The sequence below is a fragment of the Amphiprion ocellaris genome, chromosome 3 (genome assembly GCF_022539595.1).
Source record: "Amphiprion ocellaris isolate individual 3 ecotype Okinawa chromosome 3, ASM2253959v1, whole genome shotgun sequence".
NCBI lineage: Eukaryota > Metazoa > Chordata > Actinopteri > Pomacentridae > Amphiprion > Amphiprion ocellaris.
In genome coordinates, this window is record NC_072768.1 from 23,085,271 (window position 1) to 23,104,495 (window position 19,225).

The 19,225-nt window shown below is 38.5% G+C and overlaps 1 protein-coding gene across 7 annotated transcripts in view; it reads right to left on the bottom strand.

Moving 5' to 3' along the window:
* Positions 1 to 4,290: 4,290 nt before the first annotated feature.
* Positions 4,291 to 19,225, bottom strand: part of kif21a (kinesin family member 21A) — a 54,784-nt gene continuing 39,849 nt past the window's right edge. For 2 of the 7 annotated variants that reach the window (XM_035957662.2, XM_023291180.3), the window contains 13 exons: positions 18,613 to 18,778; positions 17,952 to 17,972; positions 17,164 to 17,221; positions 15,622 to 15,676; positions 15,318 to 15,520; positions 14,584 to 14,709; positions 11,307 to 11,443; positions 10,595 to 10,769; positions 10,108 to 10,272; positions 8,967 to 9,084; positions 8,649 to 8,819; positions 7,937 to 8,136; positions 4,291 to 6,495 (listed from right to left, as the gene is read on the bottom strand). In XM_035957662.2, the coding sequence (XP_035813555.2) occupies positions 6,405 to 6,495; positions 7,937 to 8,136; positions 8,649 to 8,819; positions 8,967 to 9,084; positions 10,108 to 10,272; positions 10,595 to 10,769; positions 11,307 to 11,443; positions 14,584 to 14,709; positions 15,318 to 15,520; positions 15,622 to 15,676; positions 17,164 to 17,221; positions 17,952 to 17,972; positions 18,613 to 18,778 (1,686 nt within the window). In that variant the 3' untranslated portion in view covers positions 4,291 to 6,404. The other 5 variants (XM_023291182.3, XM_023291184.3, XM_035957660.2 and 2 more) reach the window with 4 other exon arrangements.

The window sequence follows — 19,225 nt, forward strand, 5'->3', positions numbered from 1 at the left end:
AGTTCAGTTTTTGTTTTTGACCTTAAGAATGTAACTTGGGCTTTTAGAAAAATTCAACTTGGGCTTGTAAGAATGGGTTTGTAACAAAGGATCTTAGAAAAATTGACTCTCAGAAGAATGCAACTAGATTTAGGAATTATTTAAGATCTACGACAGCGCGAATATTTTCTTGATAACTATGAGCTATGACTCTTAATGTTTTTACTTCAGCACACTTTTGCAGCACAAACCTGCTAAAGTTCCTTCTTGTCTCTGCGTTCCTGAACATCTCATCCTGCAGATCATCACAGCTCCACATCCTGCAGCAGCCTTCCTCTCACTACTACAAAGGCTACGCAAGTATCACTTTCCTTCTGCTAAACGGGTGAATTTACAAATTATAATTTGTTTTCCAATTCCAAACTCTAAATTCATCACTTTTCTACCAACTGCTTCCAGTGACGATCACAGTTCATTAGTTTATCTGCATTTATTCATTCATTTATTCACTGTTTGATGTTGCAATACCATTGTTGTTTATGGTTTGTTTGCAGTATTAGTTAATAAATGTTTGTGTCTCACTATCATCGGTTCTACCGTGTATTTCCTTGTTTTGGGAACTCGATTTCAGAGTTTATGACTTTCAGAATAAGACTAATCAACTTCATTTTAATCAAAGTCGCTTTGAGACTTAGCTTAAATTGATAATTTCCTCAGGTAAGCTGAGGATGGTGCCCCTAAATTAACGAGTGCAATTTTAATCATAAAGTGTAGTTTCTACCATTTCTACACGTTCCGCTACAATATGGACATACTGATGACTATTAGTGTTGGTGTTCTGTCAGGTCTGTGGGTTGTCTGCGTGTTTACATGCTGCCATTAGAAGTAATTCCATGGAAAGGATTAGCAAAGTATTATTCTATTATTCTATTCTAAAATGAACAATCCATAGACCCTGGTGTCATCCTATGCATTGTAATACAATACAACTTGAACAATCATGCGTACTCTTGCAGTGCTGGACAGTAGTGTTGCTACAAGTAGTGGTGTTACTAGTTTACCTGTCTTTGTCCATAGGATAACAGTGTTATTTCAAATATGTCAGAGACAGATACACAGGTATGTATTCCAATCTATACTGTAGTTGCACTTTTGCAGTCTTTGTTTCTTGGAAGATATTGGATTTTTGAGTTTTACCTTTATAAGCTTTAACCCTCGTGTCGTCCTACGGGTCAAAATTGACCCATTTTAAAGTTTGAAAATGTGGGGAAAAAATACATTTTCACAGTGAAACTTCTGATGTCCTCATTTTCAACATTTTTGGGAAATCTTTGAACATTTTTGGTGGAAAAAAATGTTAAAAATGCTGGATTTTGGTTGATTTATTTTGTGAATGTTTTTAAGAAAATCTTAGAAGTTTTACTGATATATATGTAATCACTTTAGATATTTTTAGGATTTTTTTGGAAGACTTTTACAAATTTTTTCAAAGTGTTTACAAGAATTTCCTTGCCAAATTTGGGGGATTTAAAAAAAAAACTTTTAAGGGAAACTTTTAAGGAGTTATTGGATTTTTCTTCCTGAAGGTTTTGCAAATTTTCAGAAATTTGGGGATTTTTTTTGCTGAATTTCTGGATTTTTTTCAGACAAGGAAACAATATTTTTTGGTGGCTGTAAATGAGGACAACAGGAGGGTTAAAAGTGTTATTCAAATGAAACCAAATGAGAGGTTTAGAGGGGATCTCTGTGGTTTAAGTGCACTGTAATTTAGTGTATTTGTAAGAGTATATGTGCACATATGCAATAGTAGGTCAAGTAGACATTAGTCAAGTTGGTTTCACAGCAATATCTTTTTAAAATTACATTATTTATTACATTAGATGTCCTTTTTCTTGCAAAATTTAGTGTTTAAGTTTTATATTTGATGTCAGTGTGATTCTTTATGCAATCATTTCATACATATTAGATATTGACACTGCAGCCAGGCGGCCTGGATCATAGTAAATGACTTCTCATATGAGTCACTATAAGTAGAATGTTTCTGAGATTGGCTAGAAGATCATAAATCAGTGGAAAAGTTCATTTCAATGTAGAGGAAATATATGCTGTGCAGATACTATGCAGTCTGCTACAGCAATGGACAGATCAATATCATAGCAATCAACACTGTTAAAGCTGAACATGCCGGATTGCAGAAACCAGCAAGAGTAACTGGGTTTTGAAAGCATACAAGCTAATAAAAATCACACTCGCGCCCCTCAGGACTCCCTCCAAAGCCTGGTCTCCAAAAGACATGAACACACGCTGTCAGTACAGCTGGAGGACTAATCCACGACAAAGAGTGTTGGTGGGGAGAGGACTGACTACCTCATGTCTAAAATCAAACAAATAGGCTACATCATCATATTTGCAAAAATAAACTCAAAACCATTATAGACTAACATAAGACAAACATCATAAAATGACATCTGCTCGCGAGTTTACAGTGTAGGCAGGCAGCAAACATTAACAGACAGTGAAGCTGGAGGAGGATGCAGACCACTGAAGGACACCAAATACAAATGGGCACGGTCATCCGGCATGTTTAACAGTGCATGTTGTTGTAGGTTTAGGTGAAACTGTGAAATGTAGCTGCCATTGTTGTGCTGTCTGATCATGGGGTCTTACATCATGTCCACTTGTCCGTGTAAACTCTGGTGACATGCAGTGAGAGCAGACGGGCAGAAAGTGCACAGGTAGGTCATCCAATCATTTCATGTGGAGTGAGTGCAATGATTAAACAGGCTTTTTACAGGCTTGTGACTCCCACAGATATTTTTTTTCTTTTATTATCAGACCCTAAGTTTATTGAGTGCTGCCAGGCTGTAAAGATACTTAAAGAAATATAACATAAAATGTCTGTGTAATATATTTCTTACTGCAGCTTTAATTTTCCAGCACCAAATATAAAAACAACAATCAAAGCTCCCCTGAATTGTGCTTCAAAGATTTCTGCACCTCACTTCTGTGTGTTTAATGTCATTTAATCGTAATGCTACTTACTAGATTACTCACCATGAAACAACTGCAGGTCGACACTTAACAGCCTGAGGCAAGAGAGTGTAAACGAGGGCAGCTTACATGATACTCAGAAATAATTAATAACGCTGTAAGTAATAATGAAATAATTACAGTTGGAGTAAAACTTAATTTGGCGACAGTCCAAAATAACTTGTAAAATAACGTGTATCATATGAAAATGCACAACAGTCCTCGGTGTGTAAAGAGACAGTCTCAAATTTCAAATTCAGTCTCTGTCCACTAAACCACATCCCAGGATTGTTTAACTCTGGTTACTCTTGGGGTGAATTTTGTCCTCTACGAGACTGCCTTACAATACTTTACATCATATAAATGGAATAATTTCTAAAGGATTAGAAAAGTTTAGTGTCTTTCTCTTCTTGCTGATTTTAAACTTCTGTGACTGATTGTGTATGTTTTACTATTTCTCCTGTATAGTGTTCTTTCTCTGTTGATCTCAATGAGAACCACTGGAATTGAAAAAAGGCTCTGCAATAAATTATAAAAGGAATACATGACGAACTAAGGTAAACTCAAGCAATCACAGTAAACCAAGATGTCATGTGTACATGTTTTTTAAACCCTTGTGTTCCTCACTGCTGAGTGTTTGTCATGTTAGTAAAACGACAACATTACAGGCTTTACATTCCTAAATAGAGGACTAATAGCATAGGGGGTTAATATGGAAATTGTCGGTTTCCCTAATTAGACACAATCCTAAAATGTGAGTGGAAGTATTTATGGATTACTTGTACTGTCCCTGGTTGGTTGTGTAGATGCTGCTACTGCCATCTTCTGGCCAGATTTCACCACGTCAGACATCTGAAAGCACTACTTCTTTCTTGAACTGAAATTGGCTTTACAGAAAATAATCACACGAAAGAAATACAGAAACTCTGAGAAGGAAAAGAACCCTGAAAGTAAAGGTTTCTCAGCATCAGTGTTGGAGAAATGCTCATTTTCCCCACATCTTCTGGTCAGGTAAAAATATTTGTGAGAAGAAAAACTAACAACATTATTGAAAAAGTGGTCACAGTGGGCAAAAAATGAATGGATATGGTAAGAAATATATTTATGATTGGAAAACAGAAGATGTTTTCTCTGAGGAGAAAAATGTTGAATTAATCAACTTCACAGCAAATGCTGAAAATGTCGTCATACAACCAAGGACTAAAGTTCAAAGACAACACTGGAATATAATTAAATGAAAGAAACAGGACTGATAAAACCAAGAAAGCCACAGAGAGTTGGTCATTTTTGACAGATGGCGTTTATTCTCACCAGGCATCTGACATTAGAATCGCTACAGAGTCCACCATTGAGAAACGGCAGCTAAAACTCCAGAGGGGGGACGCCCAGGATATATGGAACAAAGAGAGCATAACAAACAAAACAAAGAAAAAAAAAAACTAACCGTAGGCCACTAAACAAAATCTGCCACCTCACTGGAGGAAAAGCTCAGTTCAAAAGGTCAGCATTACTAATGCTGCTCGTCAGTCTTCCTGCCAATTCTGGTCCTCTCAGCTCTAGTGTGAGACTGCGTTCAGATTGGTGGTCCCACAAAACAAACATTCAGTCAGATTTTTTTAAATTTAAATACAACGTTTACATACATTAGTTATGTATTTGAATAACGCCTACAGCTGCTGTTTCACTGAACATTCATAAGTGACGGCACACAATCGCAACGGAGAGATCGGTTACATCAGGGAGACCAAGAGGGCCCCCAGGAAGGCCCCACAAGGATCAGAACTGGGAGACAGATGTTGGTCAATGCAGTTAGGAGCACAACACTGGCACAGTCTGAAGGCCTCTCCTCTCAAGAACAAAAAGATACTATTACATATATATATACACATAGCTACGGTACCGAGTGGACCTCACCCGGAGTCCACGACAAGAAGCCCTCTTATAGGGTTGAAGAAGGTGAGCATACGCCTTAGCAGCACGGGAAATCGACGACAACTCAGTAGTGTAGGTTCAGTGAGTGTTAACAGCATGTGTGAGGAGTGAAGATACATTATTACACACAATGAAACATGAACAAGTGTAGAATATCCTCAGCACTGAACCCGCTCACATTTAACAAGGATTAAGTGAATCTCAAAGACTAATTGTGTTGATTTTTGTACAAGTGCTCAAGAGTTAAAGGAAGAGTTTGACATGTTGGGAGATGAAAAGAATGTTATCACTCTCAGTTATGTGATGAATATAAAACCACAGCCAGCAGCTGCTTAGCTTGGCATAAAGGCAGGGATACATTGAGCCCAGCTTTGGCTGAAGGTGACACAATCAGCTTATTAGCAGCTTTAAAGCGCAGTATTTAAAATATAACATATTTTGTTTAATCTTTAGACATATCAATGTGTAAAAATGGAATTGGAAAAATAAATGTAAAGAGCTTTGCCAAGAAACATTCTGGCACATGAGCCCCTGTAAAACCACAAATTGTAATTTTTACACTTTCTACAGATGAAACAGATGAGATATGCCATTTTAATTAGTGAGCTTTAGAGGTGGCTGTTTAATGGACAGATGCAAGAGTGATATAAATCTTCTCAACTCAGCAAGAAAAGCAAATATTTCCCCACATGTCAAACTTTTGCTTTAAGTAGTACTCTTAATGTAAAGTGTGTTCTGTAGATGAGTGCAGCACAGGATAGCAAAGACAACAGGTTGCACAATTTTGGTCGCTGATCTAAAGCTGCTGCAGAAATTGAAGAGAGAAGAGCACAAAAGCAGGAGAGTCAGGGAAGTTTCTGGGTACAGTGATTTGTCTTTGTCACATAATGTAAAGCCACTTTTGTTACTCTAGGGAATAGGAGTGAGGGGGCATTGGTTCTGTTTTGAGTGCAGAGAAAGAATTCCAACAAACTGGAGAACTGGGTTGTGAAGACCAGCTACCAACCCATTAGCTCTGCGACACACTCCTCTTTTAACATTATTACCTTTTTGTTTCTCTGTATTGTATCCTGCACAGCGCTGGAAATATGCTGAGCTGCAGAGAGGCTCTACGGGTGTGTTTATCGTATCGTTTAACATTTTGTGAGTACAAGTTCGCATCATGATCCATGATGAGAATCGATTACAGCGCAAAAGTGAGAAAGATGATTTATGTTGAAAAGAGTCATTAATAATACAGTAAACTAAAGACCCTCTGAGCATAGGCAGTCTAAGAAAAGAACTCATGTTTACTTGTGCTGAAGTGACATTACAAGTGATTCCTCTTGGCTCAGTCATAAAGGTTACATGGCATGGAAGGTAGGAGTAGTAGGACTCAGTGTTAGGGGTCAAAGTGCAGGGCAGCGGCATCAAAGAACGCTGTTATGTCCTTCTAGAGTCAAATCAATCACGTGGCTCTGTGTTCAGTTACTGGCCACCTCGTCTGCATTGTCAACCACCTCTAAGGTGCTGTCCAGTCCACCGCGTGCACGCCAGATCTTCACAGTCCGGTCACTGAAAGACGGGAACACAAAATAGTAAGAAGCAGCAAAAATGAAAGATGTCATGATTCAGATACACAGAAAAAAAGTGTTCTATATCCTCTAAATTTAAAACTTAAAAAAAGTCCTTTTAAGGATCTTTTTATGAGTATTTTGCACTACCATGTACACTGGTGTTTGAAAATAGTGCATCACTTACTTTTACATTTCTAACCTATCCTAACAATGCCATGTTACATTAAAGACGCCCTTTGTTGAAAATAGATTTTTTTCATTTGTTAACAGGTCCATGTGGTGCTTTTATATGCTGGAAGACACATCATCAATATACAGTCAACAGAATCAGAATACTAGGGTTCATATGTAACAAATACAACGAACCAATCCGGTCAACATGCAGGCTGAAGCTTTCTCTATCATTATTCTGCTCCACAATCAATTCCTGGTTCAAATATATATGGCTGGCCAATATCACAACTTGCCACTGGTAAACATAAAGTAGTTTTACAGTGTTTTAAACAGCTGAAGGTGAGCTGGTTTGCTTGAGATGCAACAAGTGGCAGAGTAGTGGGGGGGATTTAGAAGTGGGAACTTCACTGACCTCTCCATTCTAGAGGAAGCAACGGTGTAGAGCCGCATCTAAAACAATTTTATGGCTAGAAGGAATTATTTTCATTTTAAAAAAAAATACTACGAGATGAGTTTTTAGGGTTTTAATCAGAGTCCAGAAAAGGACTTTAACAACTAGCAAAACAAACAGAAATGTGCAAACGATATTATTATTATTAGTTCAGACAAAGCAAACTCATTTTTGACAGGTGCTGTCGAAATATTTCAAAATTCTTTATAAAGAGCTAGGATTCGTAGAAAGGAGTTTTGCTAAACACAAGATTTACGGCTGAATTTAATCAGAAACCCTTCAGTTTATCATTTTAATTGAAAAAATTCTCTTATCCCATGCAACCACTAGAAAATGAGGCCATATATATGTTTTTCACATGACTATAGCAATTTTAAGGGGTGATGCACTTCTTTTGAACATCATGGCATTAGTGGATGGCTGATCCACACTCGGTTAGGAAACATGCCATCCATCCAGAAAGACCAGAATTAGAAATCATTAATACATATCAAAAAATGACCTGTAATTTAATTAGACTTTTAAATAATCAAATGCCCAGAGAGAAGTAACAGATTCAAGATTAAAGCATGGTAAAAAAGCCTCAGTTGAAATTGCTTTCCTCAGATTCAGAAGATGAGAAATAATATATTCTCCAGAAATGAAGCAAACAGCAGTTGTTGGTAACAAGCAGTGTGTGTGTGAATACATGGTGTCCACCAGGAATATAGCTTTGCAAATTAATTTTAAAAAAGTACGGTACAGAAAAGTACAAGGATCTTAAAACCACCTGAAAGCCAGCGTATGTGTGTGTTGATGTATGTGTGAGACTCACTCGGAGGCGGTGAACAGGTGGCTGCTGTTGGTAGAGATGCCGTTGATGGGGCTCTCGTGACCCTTAAGCTCCCCCAGAGTCCCCAGTGTGTCCGTGTGCCATAGCTTCAGCACCCCACCTCTGCAGCCGCTCAGTAAGGCTGGGGAACCAGGGACAACACCCAGTGCACAAACCCAGTCACGGTGAGCATTCGGGACTTGCTGAGGAATGAGGTTCATAAAAATGTAATTAGTAAACACAGTTTCATGAGTGATTTCTTTAACTCGTGAAAGAATTTGTACTTCCACAGTATATGAAAATATTATTTGACAGTAACTTGTGGATAGGCAAAGACAGATGGATAACTTTGTTTAATTGAAATTATTCAGAAGTTTTAAATGTACAATATTAGCATTATGAGACACAACATGTCATTATATGGTAAAGGGTTATGGGAAGCCCTAAGAACAGATTTTACTGCAATTTTTCCAGGCTTCCACCTTTAATGCTGCTGAGTAGAAGTATCTTCTTTACCTTTACAAATACACAAGTGGAAACTGTCTGGAGTAATATTCTCTTGCAATATTTAACACTCAGCTAAAATTGGCCCTGTCTTCAGTATTATTTTTAGAATCAAAACCTACCAAAAAACGTGCATTAAATGAAACAGCTGCATGTCTCTTTCCATTCACACTACGTTTGTTTAATATTTATCACCTCACTCATCCACTACCTGCAGTAGGTCCTTGCGGTCCAGGTCCCATTTCTTGATGCCGTTGTCTCGGGAGCCGCTGAAGAAAATGTCCCCCTGGACCACTAGTGACTCAATACCATCATAATGTGGTGGTTCAAAGTTGTGTGTAGGGCTGATGCTCCCCAGAGAACCTTCAGTCACATCAAACAGCTGCAACAGTCAAAACATCACATGTTAAAGGTGTGATATATTTTGTGCTTTGCTGTGAAATAAAAGTGTATCTCTCACTAAATAGGTAGGAGCATACTGTATGTCAAGAGCAAGTGTGTTAAATGCAGCAAACACTGTGAAACACACCTTGATGTAATGGTCCTTGGACCCGGTGATCACCAGGTCTTGGTTGTTTCCAGATTGATCCACAGTCAGACACATGACTGGACCAAGGTGACCGGTGAGTTTCCCAGTGGATGCAAATCTGACAGGAAAAAAATGTAACAAACACTTAACTTAAATGCCAGTGTCTAAAAAAAGAAAAAACAAAATGACACCAAATTTCATGAAATTAAATTGCAGATTTACTCATCATATTACTTAATACTTAACAAATAATTCACTTGTGGTAAAATGCACCATGTAGGTAAACACAGTTTGTTTATGACCCTTAAGCGGTTCAGTCTCAGTGCAAGTTATAGCGTCTTCTTCCAGAGCATATTGATGAAGAGCTATTTTAATTATCCAGAGCATCAGGTACGAACCGTTTTTATTTTCTAAGATGAGCAAAAAGGTAATTCATCAAAGCAAATACCAGCTGGCTGTCAGAAAGAGATGACAGCTTTGGATTGGATGCTTGTCAAGTTTTCATGATGAACTGGGTCATCCAAGTGTGCAGCGAAAAGAGATTGTGCTTTATATTAACTCACGGAACGTGTTCTGCATATGAAAATGTTGCTGCAGTATCACTGTACAAATGGTGGGAATGATAAACAGACTGTCAGCGGGGCTCACGTCAGTCTCGCTTTCAACACAATACTTCAGACAAATCCAGGTTCTTTGTACTGACATTTTCTTACGGTAAAATACTTTATAGTTACTGTAGCAGCTGAATGTTAAATGTAATGTAACACTGAAACTAAATCTCAAATCGCGTAATTGTGTTATTTGAGCAAACATGACAAGTTAATGATACACTTATTATTTGTTACTATACCGTCTGTCCTAACATTGAGATAATATAAATGGTAAGAAAGCTTCTCGGTATCCAGTAGTTTTACAGGTATTCTGTCGTGAACTAAGTCTTACAGGCTTTTTGGCTTGTTAGTGACAGTACATAAATATAATCTGCAAAAAAAAAAAATCCAACAGTTGTTAAGGTATTTCACTATAAAGAAACTGTTAGATAAGACTGACATTGCAATGTCTAAAAACCACCCTGATGACTACAAGACTGTCAGTGTCTTGGTGTTCAGGATACAGTGTTATCCTCAGCATCTCTGCTCACCTTCTCAGGTCCCACACTCTGACTGAGTTTCCAGCAGCAGCATACAGAACCGTCCCATTGGGGTTGAGCGCGATCTGGTTGATCTGGTTCTCTCCTGCTGGGATGGTGACTGTCCGGCTGGTGTTAGATGCACAGGCATCCCCAACATTAACCTGACCAGAGGACCTGGAGACACATTGATGATGCATGAATAAATGTGCAACAGATAATTAGGCAGTAAAGAGGAAAAGATGCACATACTAATGATGTACTAAAGTGTGAATGACTTTCAAGGCTAAAATACAAAATGTTTTGGTTAAAAAGTGACATTAGTCACATTCAGAAATGCATAAAAGTTACTGTGAAAACAATAACAGATCAACAGATTTACATAACATATGAAGTGCTCAGCAATATTAATTATATCTGGGAAATGCTGAGGATCTGCTGAACATGAGAAAAAGGTTTTCCAGACTGGAATCTGATCAGCAGAGGCAGACCTACTCACGTTAGCGTTCGGATGCACTTGGCTGAATCCCGGATGTCCCAGACTTTGATATAGGAAGTGGAGACGGTGAAGACTAAACTGGAGCTGTAGCGGACTGACACCACATTGTTGGGGTGACCAGCCAGGGACATTATCTCCTGACCTGTCACCAGATTCCACACCTTACAGGTTCGATCTGCAAGAAAAGACAGAGTCTGTCATTTTCATCACCATTTATTATGATGATAGAAATACAGGAAGCGTGCTGAGAGGAGGATGTTTGAACTGAGGCAACAGAGTAGAGCTAAAGAACAGGACTGATGGAGTAGGAATTATACTGGAGCAAGACAAAACCTACTAGAATTGATAACTATTCCAAGTAATGGAACTACTTGAGCATTTATGGGAATAAATGAACAAATTAGTCTAGCAGAATGCTAAACAATTTACCTTTATTTATCATCTGTTAAAGCTCCTTCACCATAAGAACTTTGCTATATGTATGATGTCATTTTATTTCATCACCTCATTTATCCACATACTGTGCAAATGTCAATCTTAATTAATGCCTGTCAGGTTTTATTTGCTGCTATATAACAGCCTAACAGCATGTCAAAGTGTAATAAATTACCGGTGTGAGAACAAGGAGACAAGCGAGGAATAGTGATTAGACATGTAGGAAGAGAGAGGAGGTGAAGCAAGCACAGAAGGAGGAAGGATTGTGGTCAATAACCTTTGGATCCAGTGAACAGAAGGTCATCAGTGGAGTCGACACATAAAACAGCTTTACTATGTCCCTCTGCCACGTGAACACACTGTAAAGTTGCAGACCGGCTGCTCTTTGTGGATGGCACTGGGTTAATGACACCCCTGGAAAACACACACATATATGACTATCAAAGGGGGCAACATGGACCTAACCTTGTCGTATAATCTAGCACAGATATAAATCACACCCACACTACTAGAGTCATGCACAATACGCAGCTCTTGAGGCTGTTTAGCACAATGCTGCAAATCGAAAATAGAAAAAGAGGAAAATAACACTCGAAAGATAAATAATAAGACAGCCGTGGACAGGGGAACCCTTGTGCTGAAAAGAAACAAAAGACAAGCCAAGAATCTAAACATACTTATGAACATCGAGATGTTTCTGTTCTCCAGGTTCTAATAGATAAAAACACCCAAAGAGCTGCAGACAGACGACAGCAGTGTCGGCCCATCAGGGACAGAATGTTCAACAGCATCACAGGAAACCTGATCGATCGTTAATCGGCTGCTCATGTTGACAAATTAGCATTTGATAGGGTTTCTGTACAATCGCTACACTCCAACAGTCATAGCTATCACTATCAGCGAAGCAGCAGGATGAACTGGTGATGTACTGCAGATCTAGATGTCAATATTGAGCAGTTGTGAATGACTGAGGTTTAAAAAGCCTATAGTGCACATAATAAAAGCTCCACTGAAAAGAGAAAAGGCGAATGAATAGAGGGGATTACTGCGGGTTCAGTCAAAATACCAGTAATAAGCTTGACATGATGACAGGGTTTGTGTTTATTGTAATTATCTATGGATCCCGAAAGGATATCTACTCAATGACTAACCGCTTTCTTTTGGTTAACTCTCAAATGCGGGCAATACCGCAGTGAGGAATGAAACCCCAGGGAGGATCTGGTTACAGGAAAGTCTGATAAACTGCTCTGCAGCCTTGATGTTTGTACAGATAATGCAGGTAGTGATCAGGAAAGGTTAAAATCCACACCACATGACTGTGTTCAAGAATCACATTTGCCCAGCACACCAAAGGTGAAATTTCACTAAACCATATGGCAAATCAAAGTTGTACTTATGTGGTTTGGAGAAAGGAGGGGAAATGCAGCAGAGGATTTTGTTGGAAGACTGGTGGAGGCATCCAACCATCCTAGAGGGAACAATAGTATCAGATATTCCTGAGAGCTGATTAGCTACTGATAACACTACTTCTTATTTCTAAACTTTTCTTAATTAATGAGTGTGAGGTACAATGTCAAAGTCAATGTTATATATGGATTTTAAACAGTTTTATTTCCTATTATAAAATGAAAAAAAAAAATGTGTCTAAACATTTGAGGTGATGTGGAACCTCGAACCTGCTGGTGCACATAGACATGGAGTAATCATTGTTCAAAGCAGACTAAACTTAATAATACTTGAAGACATCAATATGTAAGCATTTTCAAGACAATATTTGCTTATAACTGCAACATTGCATTACCACGCAACAATGCACCGCTGCCCGCTGAACGAAATCAAGATGTTTACTATGATGGATTATCTGTTTGTTTAATTTTCTATTGTATCTAATACACTGAAATGAATGGAATACAGTGGAGACATGGAAGGTGGAAAATATACATATTTGCCACAACATTAAAACCACTGACAGATGTAGTAGCTAACACTGAATTTTCTGTTACAATGACCTTGATCAACGTGTGCAATAAATTGCAGCAAGTGAAAAGTGAAGTTGATGTGTTGAATGCTAGACAAGTACACAGGACAAATAATATAAGTGACTTTGACAAGGACCAAATTGTGATGGCTTGACGACTGGATCAGGGCATCTCCAAAACAAAAGGTCTTGAGGGGTGCTCCTGGTATCCGGTGGTTATTAGCTACCAAAGTGGTTCAAGGAAGGACATCTGGTGAACTGACAACCAGGTCATGGACACATAAGGTTCAGTGACGCATGTGGGGAACAAAGACTGGCTGACATGGTCCTTTAAGACAGAAATGTTTGTCACAAATTGCTGAAAATCTTCGCAAAATGATCAGTAGTATTGGGCAGAAAATTGGGCCAAAAAAGCAAAACCACTGGAACGTTTTTTTTTTTCTTTTTTGTTGTTCAAAAAAACAAAAAAAAAAACCCCAAAAAAAACAACCCAGGGATTTAGTAGACTCATCCTACGGCCTAACAATGGCCACGCTTGCATGTAGTAATAATGGTCATTGCACACCAGAAAAAAAAGGATAGATAAAAAATGAGGACAGTCTCCATTAAAAATGTCACAGTGAGCCTGAAGGTGGAGCCAGATTAAATGCCACGTTGTAGCTGACAGGGTTTATCCTGGTAGTCCAGTGGTCAAAACACCAACCAGTTAACTGCAGCAATCCTGGTTTCGTTCTAGTCAAGGAACCTTGTCTTGGCTATTTACTTTTCTTTCTCCGTGGCTGCTGCCTTTACGTTAACCCAATGTGTGTGTTGTACATGAATGAATGAATCACACTATGTTGAGATGGCATCTACTAGTTCTGCCACATGGCATGAATGCAGCAATACACAGTTCTGACTGGCCACATCCGCTTACACACTGACCATGCATGTAGGAGTGCAGATTGAATGTACAGTAAATGTTGTTTCAAGCCAGCAAACAACTCATGTGCACAAAGTATGGAAGTAAACACTGGCACGTGATGCCAACAACAGCTTTATACCACATATACATACGTTTTAGTTTAGAAATGTAGTAAGTAATTCACTGTATTCAAGTACAGTATTCTGAGGCAGGACAGCAGGAATAAGAAATGTTTGTAAAAAAAAAAGAGTAGACAGCCAATTTTCTAGCATTCAGCATATTTCTCCATTTAAGTCTCAATAGAGAGAATTTGCTGATCAGACAAAGAAAGAGAAAGGACAGTGTGATTTCCTCAATTAGTAGAATGCAGATCATAAGGACATCAGAAGCAGAGGCATTGATAAGCAAGTTGAACACTGAATTTGAGTCAAAACGTCCAGGAACAAAAAGAGAAATCTTCAGTTATGGCTCATAGGAGAGACATAATATGACTTTAAATTCAGCATAGAACTTGGCAGGTGAAACAAGATACAGAGCATTATTGATTCAGTTGACATCACATGCTTCTTCAAAGTAGGAAATCGAAAGGAAGAGTATTAGTAGAGTCAAAGTCAAGTTACTTTGATTTTTTTTTTCGGCTTTGCAGCCACAATGTTGGCAGCAAGCTCTTACTGTTTAATCTCCTTGACCTTTGCCTTGTCAGCCGCTGCTTGTGCCTTGTCATACGTCTTCCTGCGAGAAAGCGGGGAAGGCTCTGGAGCTCGCTTTTCCACACCTGACGAAGTTCTGGAGCCACAACTGATTGTTCAGTTTTACAATTTTTTCCCACAAACAACACAAAGACAGTATACAAAAATAATTATAAAACAACAGAAGGATGTAAAACCAACATGAAATAATGGCAACAATGAAGAGATGAGCATGCACTACACACAGAAACACTGTTACCTGATATTTAAAGTCCCAAAACAGTCGTGGTTCTTCACCAAGCTCATGTTTAATAATGAGGACACTGTTGGGTTTGTGCTATGCTACACTATCCTAATAATTTCAGTGCTGACTGATCACTGTTAGCTAAAGTTCTTACATCTAAATGTGTACTGGTTTGAAGCATGGCCTGCCACAAGCTGGATAAAGCAGTTTGGTTAGTATTTTTGACTTTAGCCTGTAATTAGAAGGGTGGTTTTTGCAGGTGGACAGTCGTAAATAAGCCAAACAAATTTTAGGATTTGCTCTTTTCTGTATAGTTTTTATCAAAGGACTCATTAAGTGGTATTGACATTTATAAGCATGTTCATGAAAAACAAACAATAAAGCAGAGAAGGTAGCAGCAACATCAAACATGCAGGAAGTTAGGAAGAAAGTACCAATTAATCTGTTAGCAAGAGTGCCGGGCCTGGACTTACATGCTGCCCATTTTAGAGGAAAAGCCGGGGGAGAGAGCTGTGTAGTCCCTGACTGATGAGCCCGACAGGTCCATGTCTGCACCCCCGTCAGGTGTTTCAGTTAAAGGCAGCATCGGACTAGAGAAGTCTGCAGTAGGTACGTCGGGGGCAGAGTCACTGTTTGCGTACAGCAACTCCATCTGAGTGGTAGTCCTCCTACGAGCCTGTACAGCAAAATATGTGAAAATCAGGACAGGAATGAATTAGGAAAACAATGAGTTATTTTTTTCATTTGGAAAATATCACATCAGCACATGATTAATACCTTATTTCTGGTTTTGGTCTCTCCACAGAGTTTCATGAGATCTGATGCCAATGTGCTACAGGGATGACAAAAGTTTTGTTTTACTGCAAGTATTCATTAAAAAATGCACTTAAAATACTAAACTGTGCATACAATAAAGCAATACCTCATACAATACAATCATTTTGGAGTAAAATTACATCAAAGATAAAAAGATCCAACCTGAAAAATCCATTACACAGCAAAAATACAACGTGACATCACATAATACAAACACAATTTAAAAACAAACATTATACAACACAAAATATAAACAATAAGATAAATAATTTATATACAGTGCCTATAAAAGGCATTCACCCCCCTTTTTGAGTTTTCCCATTTCATTGCTTTTTAACACCAAATCATAGTCAATGTAATTTGGCATTTACAAAACAAAGTCTCATTAATGTCAAAGTGACAACAAATTTCTACAAATTAATGTAAATTATATAAAAATATAAAATGTGACTGCATGACTATTAAACACAAGGCACAGTCACTGGTGAATCCATGCTCCTGACTTTAACTACACCATATGGACAACGGAACATTCCAAGCAACTCTGAAAATGTTATTGCAAAGCATGAGTCAGGGGATGGTTACAGTTAAATCCATCATTATGAAATAGAAGGAATGTGGCAAATCCATAAATCTGCCTGGAGCAGGACGCTCTCAAAAACTGAGTGAATGTACAAGACAGAGATGAGTGAGGGAGGCCACCAAGACACCGATGACTCCTTTGAAGGAGTTACAAACTTCAGCAACAGAGATGGGAGAGACTGCTTACAATAACTATTGTCAGTTCTTCACCAGTCAGTTAAAGCTTTATGGGAGAGTGGTAATGAGAATGTCACTGATAAAAAAAGTTAATGGTAAATATAGACTAGAGTTCACAAAAGGTATGGGGAGACTCTGAGTCAGCTAGAAGAAGGTTCTCTGAAGTGATGAGACACTGCACGTCATCACAAGTACACCATCTCCATGGTGCTGAATGCTAACTCATAACTCCTGCAGAGGAGTCATAGGTGTCTTAGTGGCTTTCCTCACTACTCTCTTTCTTGTACAGTCACTGAGTTTTTAAAGACGACCTGCTCCAGGCAGATCTTATGCATGTGCTATATTCCTGCCATTTCTCTATGATGGTTTTAACTGAACTCCAACGGATATTTAGTGACTTTTCATACACAATGCAACAACCCACGCGATGACAAAAATATATTATAACCCAACATAAATATAACATAACATGACCCAATGTAAAATATAAACATAATGTAGATGCATTATTAAATTACATAAAAAAACAGCCATAGCAAAAACAAAAAAATACCATAGCAAATTACCATCACTCTTACACACAACACAGATTAAAATGTCATAACTAAATGTATATTATAGCTGCATTAAATAATATAGCATAACCCAACATGGCTTAGCATATCTTTATAGTAACATAAAAAAGATTAGGGTAATAATTCATCATAGTAAAGCATATGGATTGTAATCATAGCATGTACTTACTTTCCCTCTGCAGAGGGGCTTTGGGCAGACTCATCACTGCTGCTATCATCTCCATTTTCTGTCAAATGAGATCAGTGAATAATATTAAGTGGAGTGGTAACCCTCATCACCGAAAAAACTGAGATAACTGCTTAAAACATTCTAAAATGGCTTACCCAAGACTAAATAATTTTTCTCCCTTGTTTAATCTTTGTGCTTTTTAATTGAATTTTTTGTACTGAGCGAAATGAACGTAGGAAATGAACAAGGGAAGCAGATGGAGGCAATGTCAGCGCAGTGCCATGCTGTTTATTGACAAACTTGGTCCTCGCTGAGCTCATTGGGATCAAATGGATTAAAAAAAAAAATGAGAGGTCTGAGGTCTGAGAGCGGTCAGATGGGGAAGGTTATAAAGAGAGATGTGTGGGGATTTTAGATGAAGGGTAAAGACCCAACGTGAGAAAACAGGGTGGAGGAGTGTGTGAGGAATCATTAGTCCGTTGCTCCAGATGGGGTCAGCTGGCCTACAGGGTCCGACAGAGCTAAAATATCTATGTTGTATGGTTCCTGTGGAAGGGTCTGGAGTTAGCAGGTGCTAAAGCATGGAGGCTGTAGCACATGGAAAGACAACGGAGGAAGAATGTATCCAGATAAGGACAGGGGAAGGGGTCAGCCAACAGATGGAGGGAAGTCTGACTGCACTGCACCTCATGCACCTCTTCATGTTATGTTTAGTTAGTTCTCAAAGTGCAAAGGGAAGGAACCATGCAGTCATTACACAGATTAGAGTCTAATATGGTTTCACTTACCAGCTGGAAGGTTACCTAGCTCTGTAAACATGAGAAAACAAAAAAAGGAAAAAGAAAACATGGGGGAACAGAAAAAAGGCAATGCACAAATCAAAAACACAGTCCCCCGAAATTCTAAAAACTAAAATAAAATAAACAAACAAAAAATGCACCTACTATAAACAGAGCATCCTACTGAACAGAGGCTGGCCGAAATATATTAACATCAAATCAAACAATGGACAAAATGTTGTAAAATCAACTCTAACATCTAACATTTAAACATGTTTAGGAACTTGATTATAGTAATATGATCTCAGTATCTGAATTTTAACAGTGGAAATAATTGTCATTTGTACAATATATGAGGTCAGCTTCTGTTCAGTAGAAGGCAACAGGCAGGAACATCTCAAAAGGCCCAATCATGCAGTTGACCAGTAACCCAGTCTACTTCCTGAAAGGCAAGTGATTTGTGACAAACATGCAGAGGCAACATGTTTAAAGATTAACTCATGAAAGAGAAACTTCATTGTCATGTCAGATTAAAATCTCCATTCCAGTTTTGCTTGACATTGTATCAGTGACACTTCCAGAAGGTGGGCTGGGTCAAATCTGGGGTCTGGTCTGTGTTTTGGGTCGGTAACTCTATTTCTACCTTATTCCGAACAAACAGCGTTTGTACCTTGCAGAGCGTTCCCCAGCAGCGCGTCCAGCTCAGGGTTAAACTCAGCCTTCTCCTTCAGCATGTGAAAGAGCAGCTGGTTCTGAGTGGCACTGGTGATCTCAGTCTGCTTCAGCCTGCCCTCCATCACCTTCACCTGGGACTCTCTCTGAGCTGCCTGCAGACCCTGAAAACATCAGACAGTAGACATTAAACAGTGTTTCGATTACAATTCAAAACTGAACACCACATCTTGTCTATATTCAAATTTCTTGGTTGGAGTTGATGTACAGGATGTTGGACTGTCCATTTGGGAAATGGCTTATAACTTCATATCACACACAGTAACTTTCTATCCTGCAATGTCATAATGTTCAGAGATGCCTTGATTCAACTATGTGATCACTGTAGAGGCTTTAGCTTGTGTTAGTGTTGAACTGCATTGCTTTGTACAGACAGATGTTTCCAATATTTTGTCCATCCTACTGTACATCAGTGAAAGCTAAAATAAAAACTCTAACACGCATTTGTATAATGAAATACGGTTCATAGGTGTTCACTGTACTGCAGCCATAAACACAGCAATAGTGCTACTGTGGTTGTACAGATGGGATTTTTCCTCATGAGGTCTATT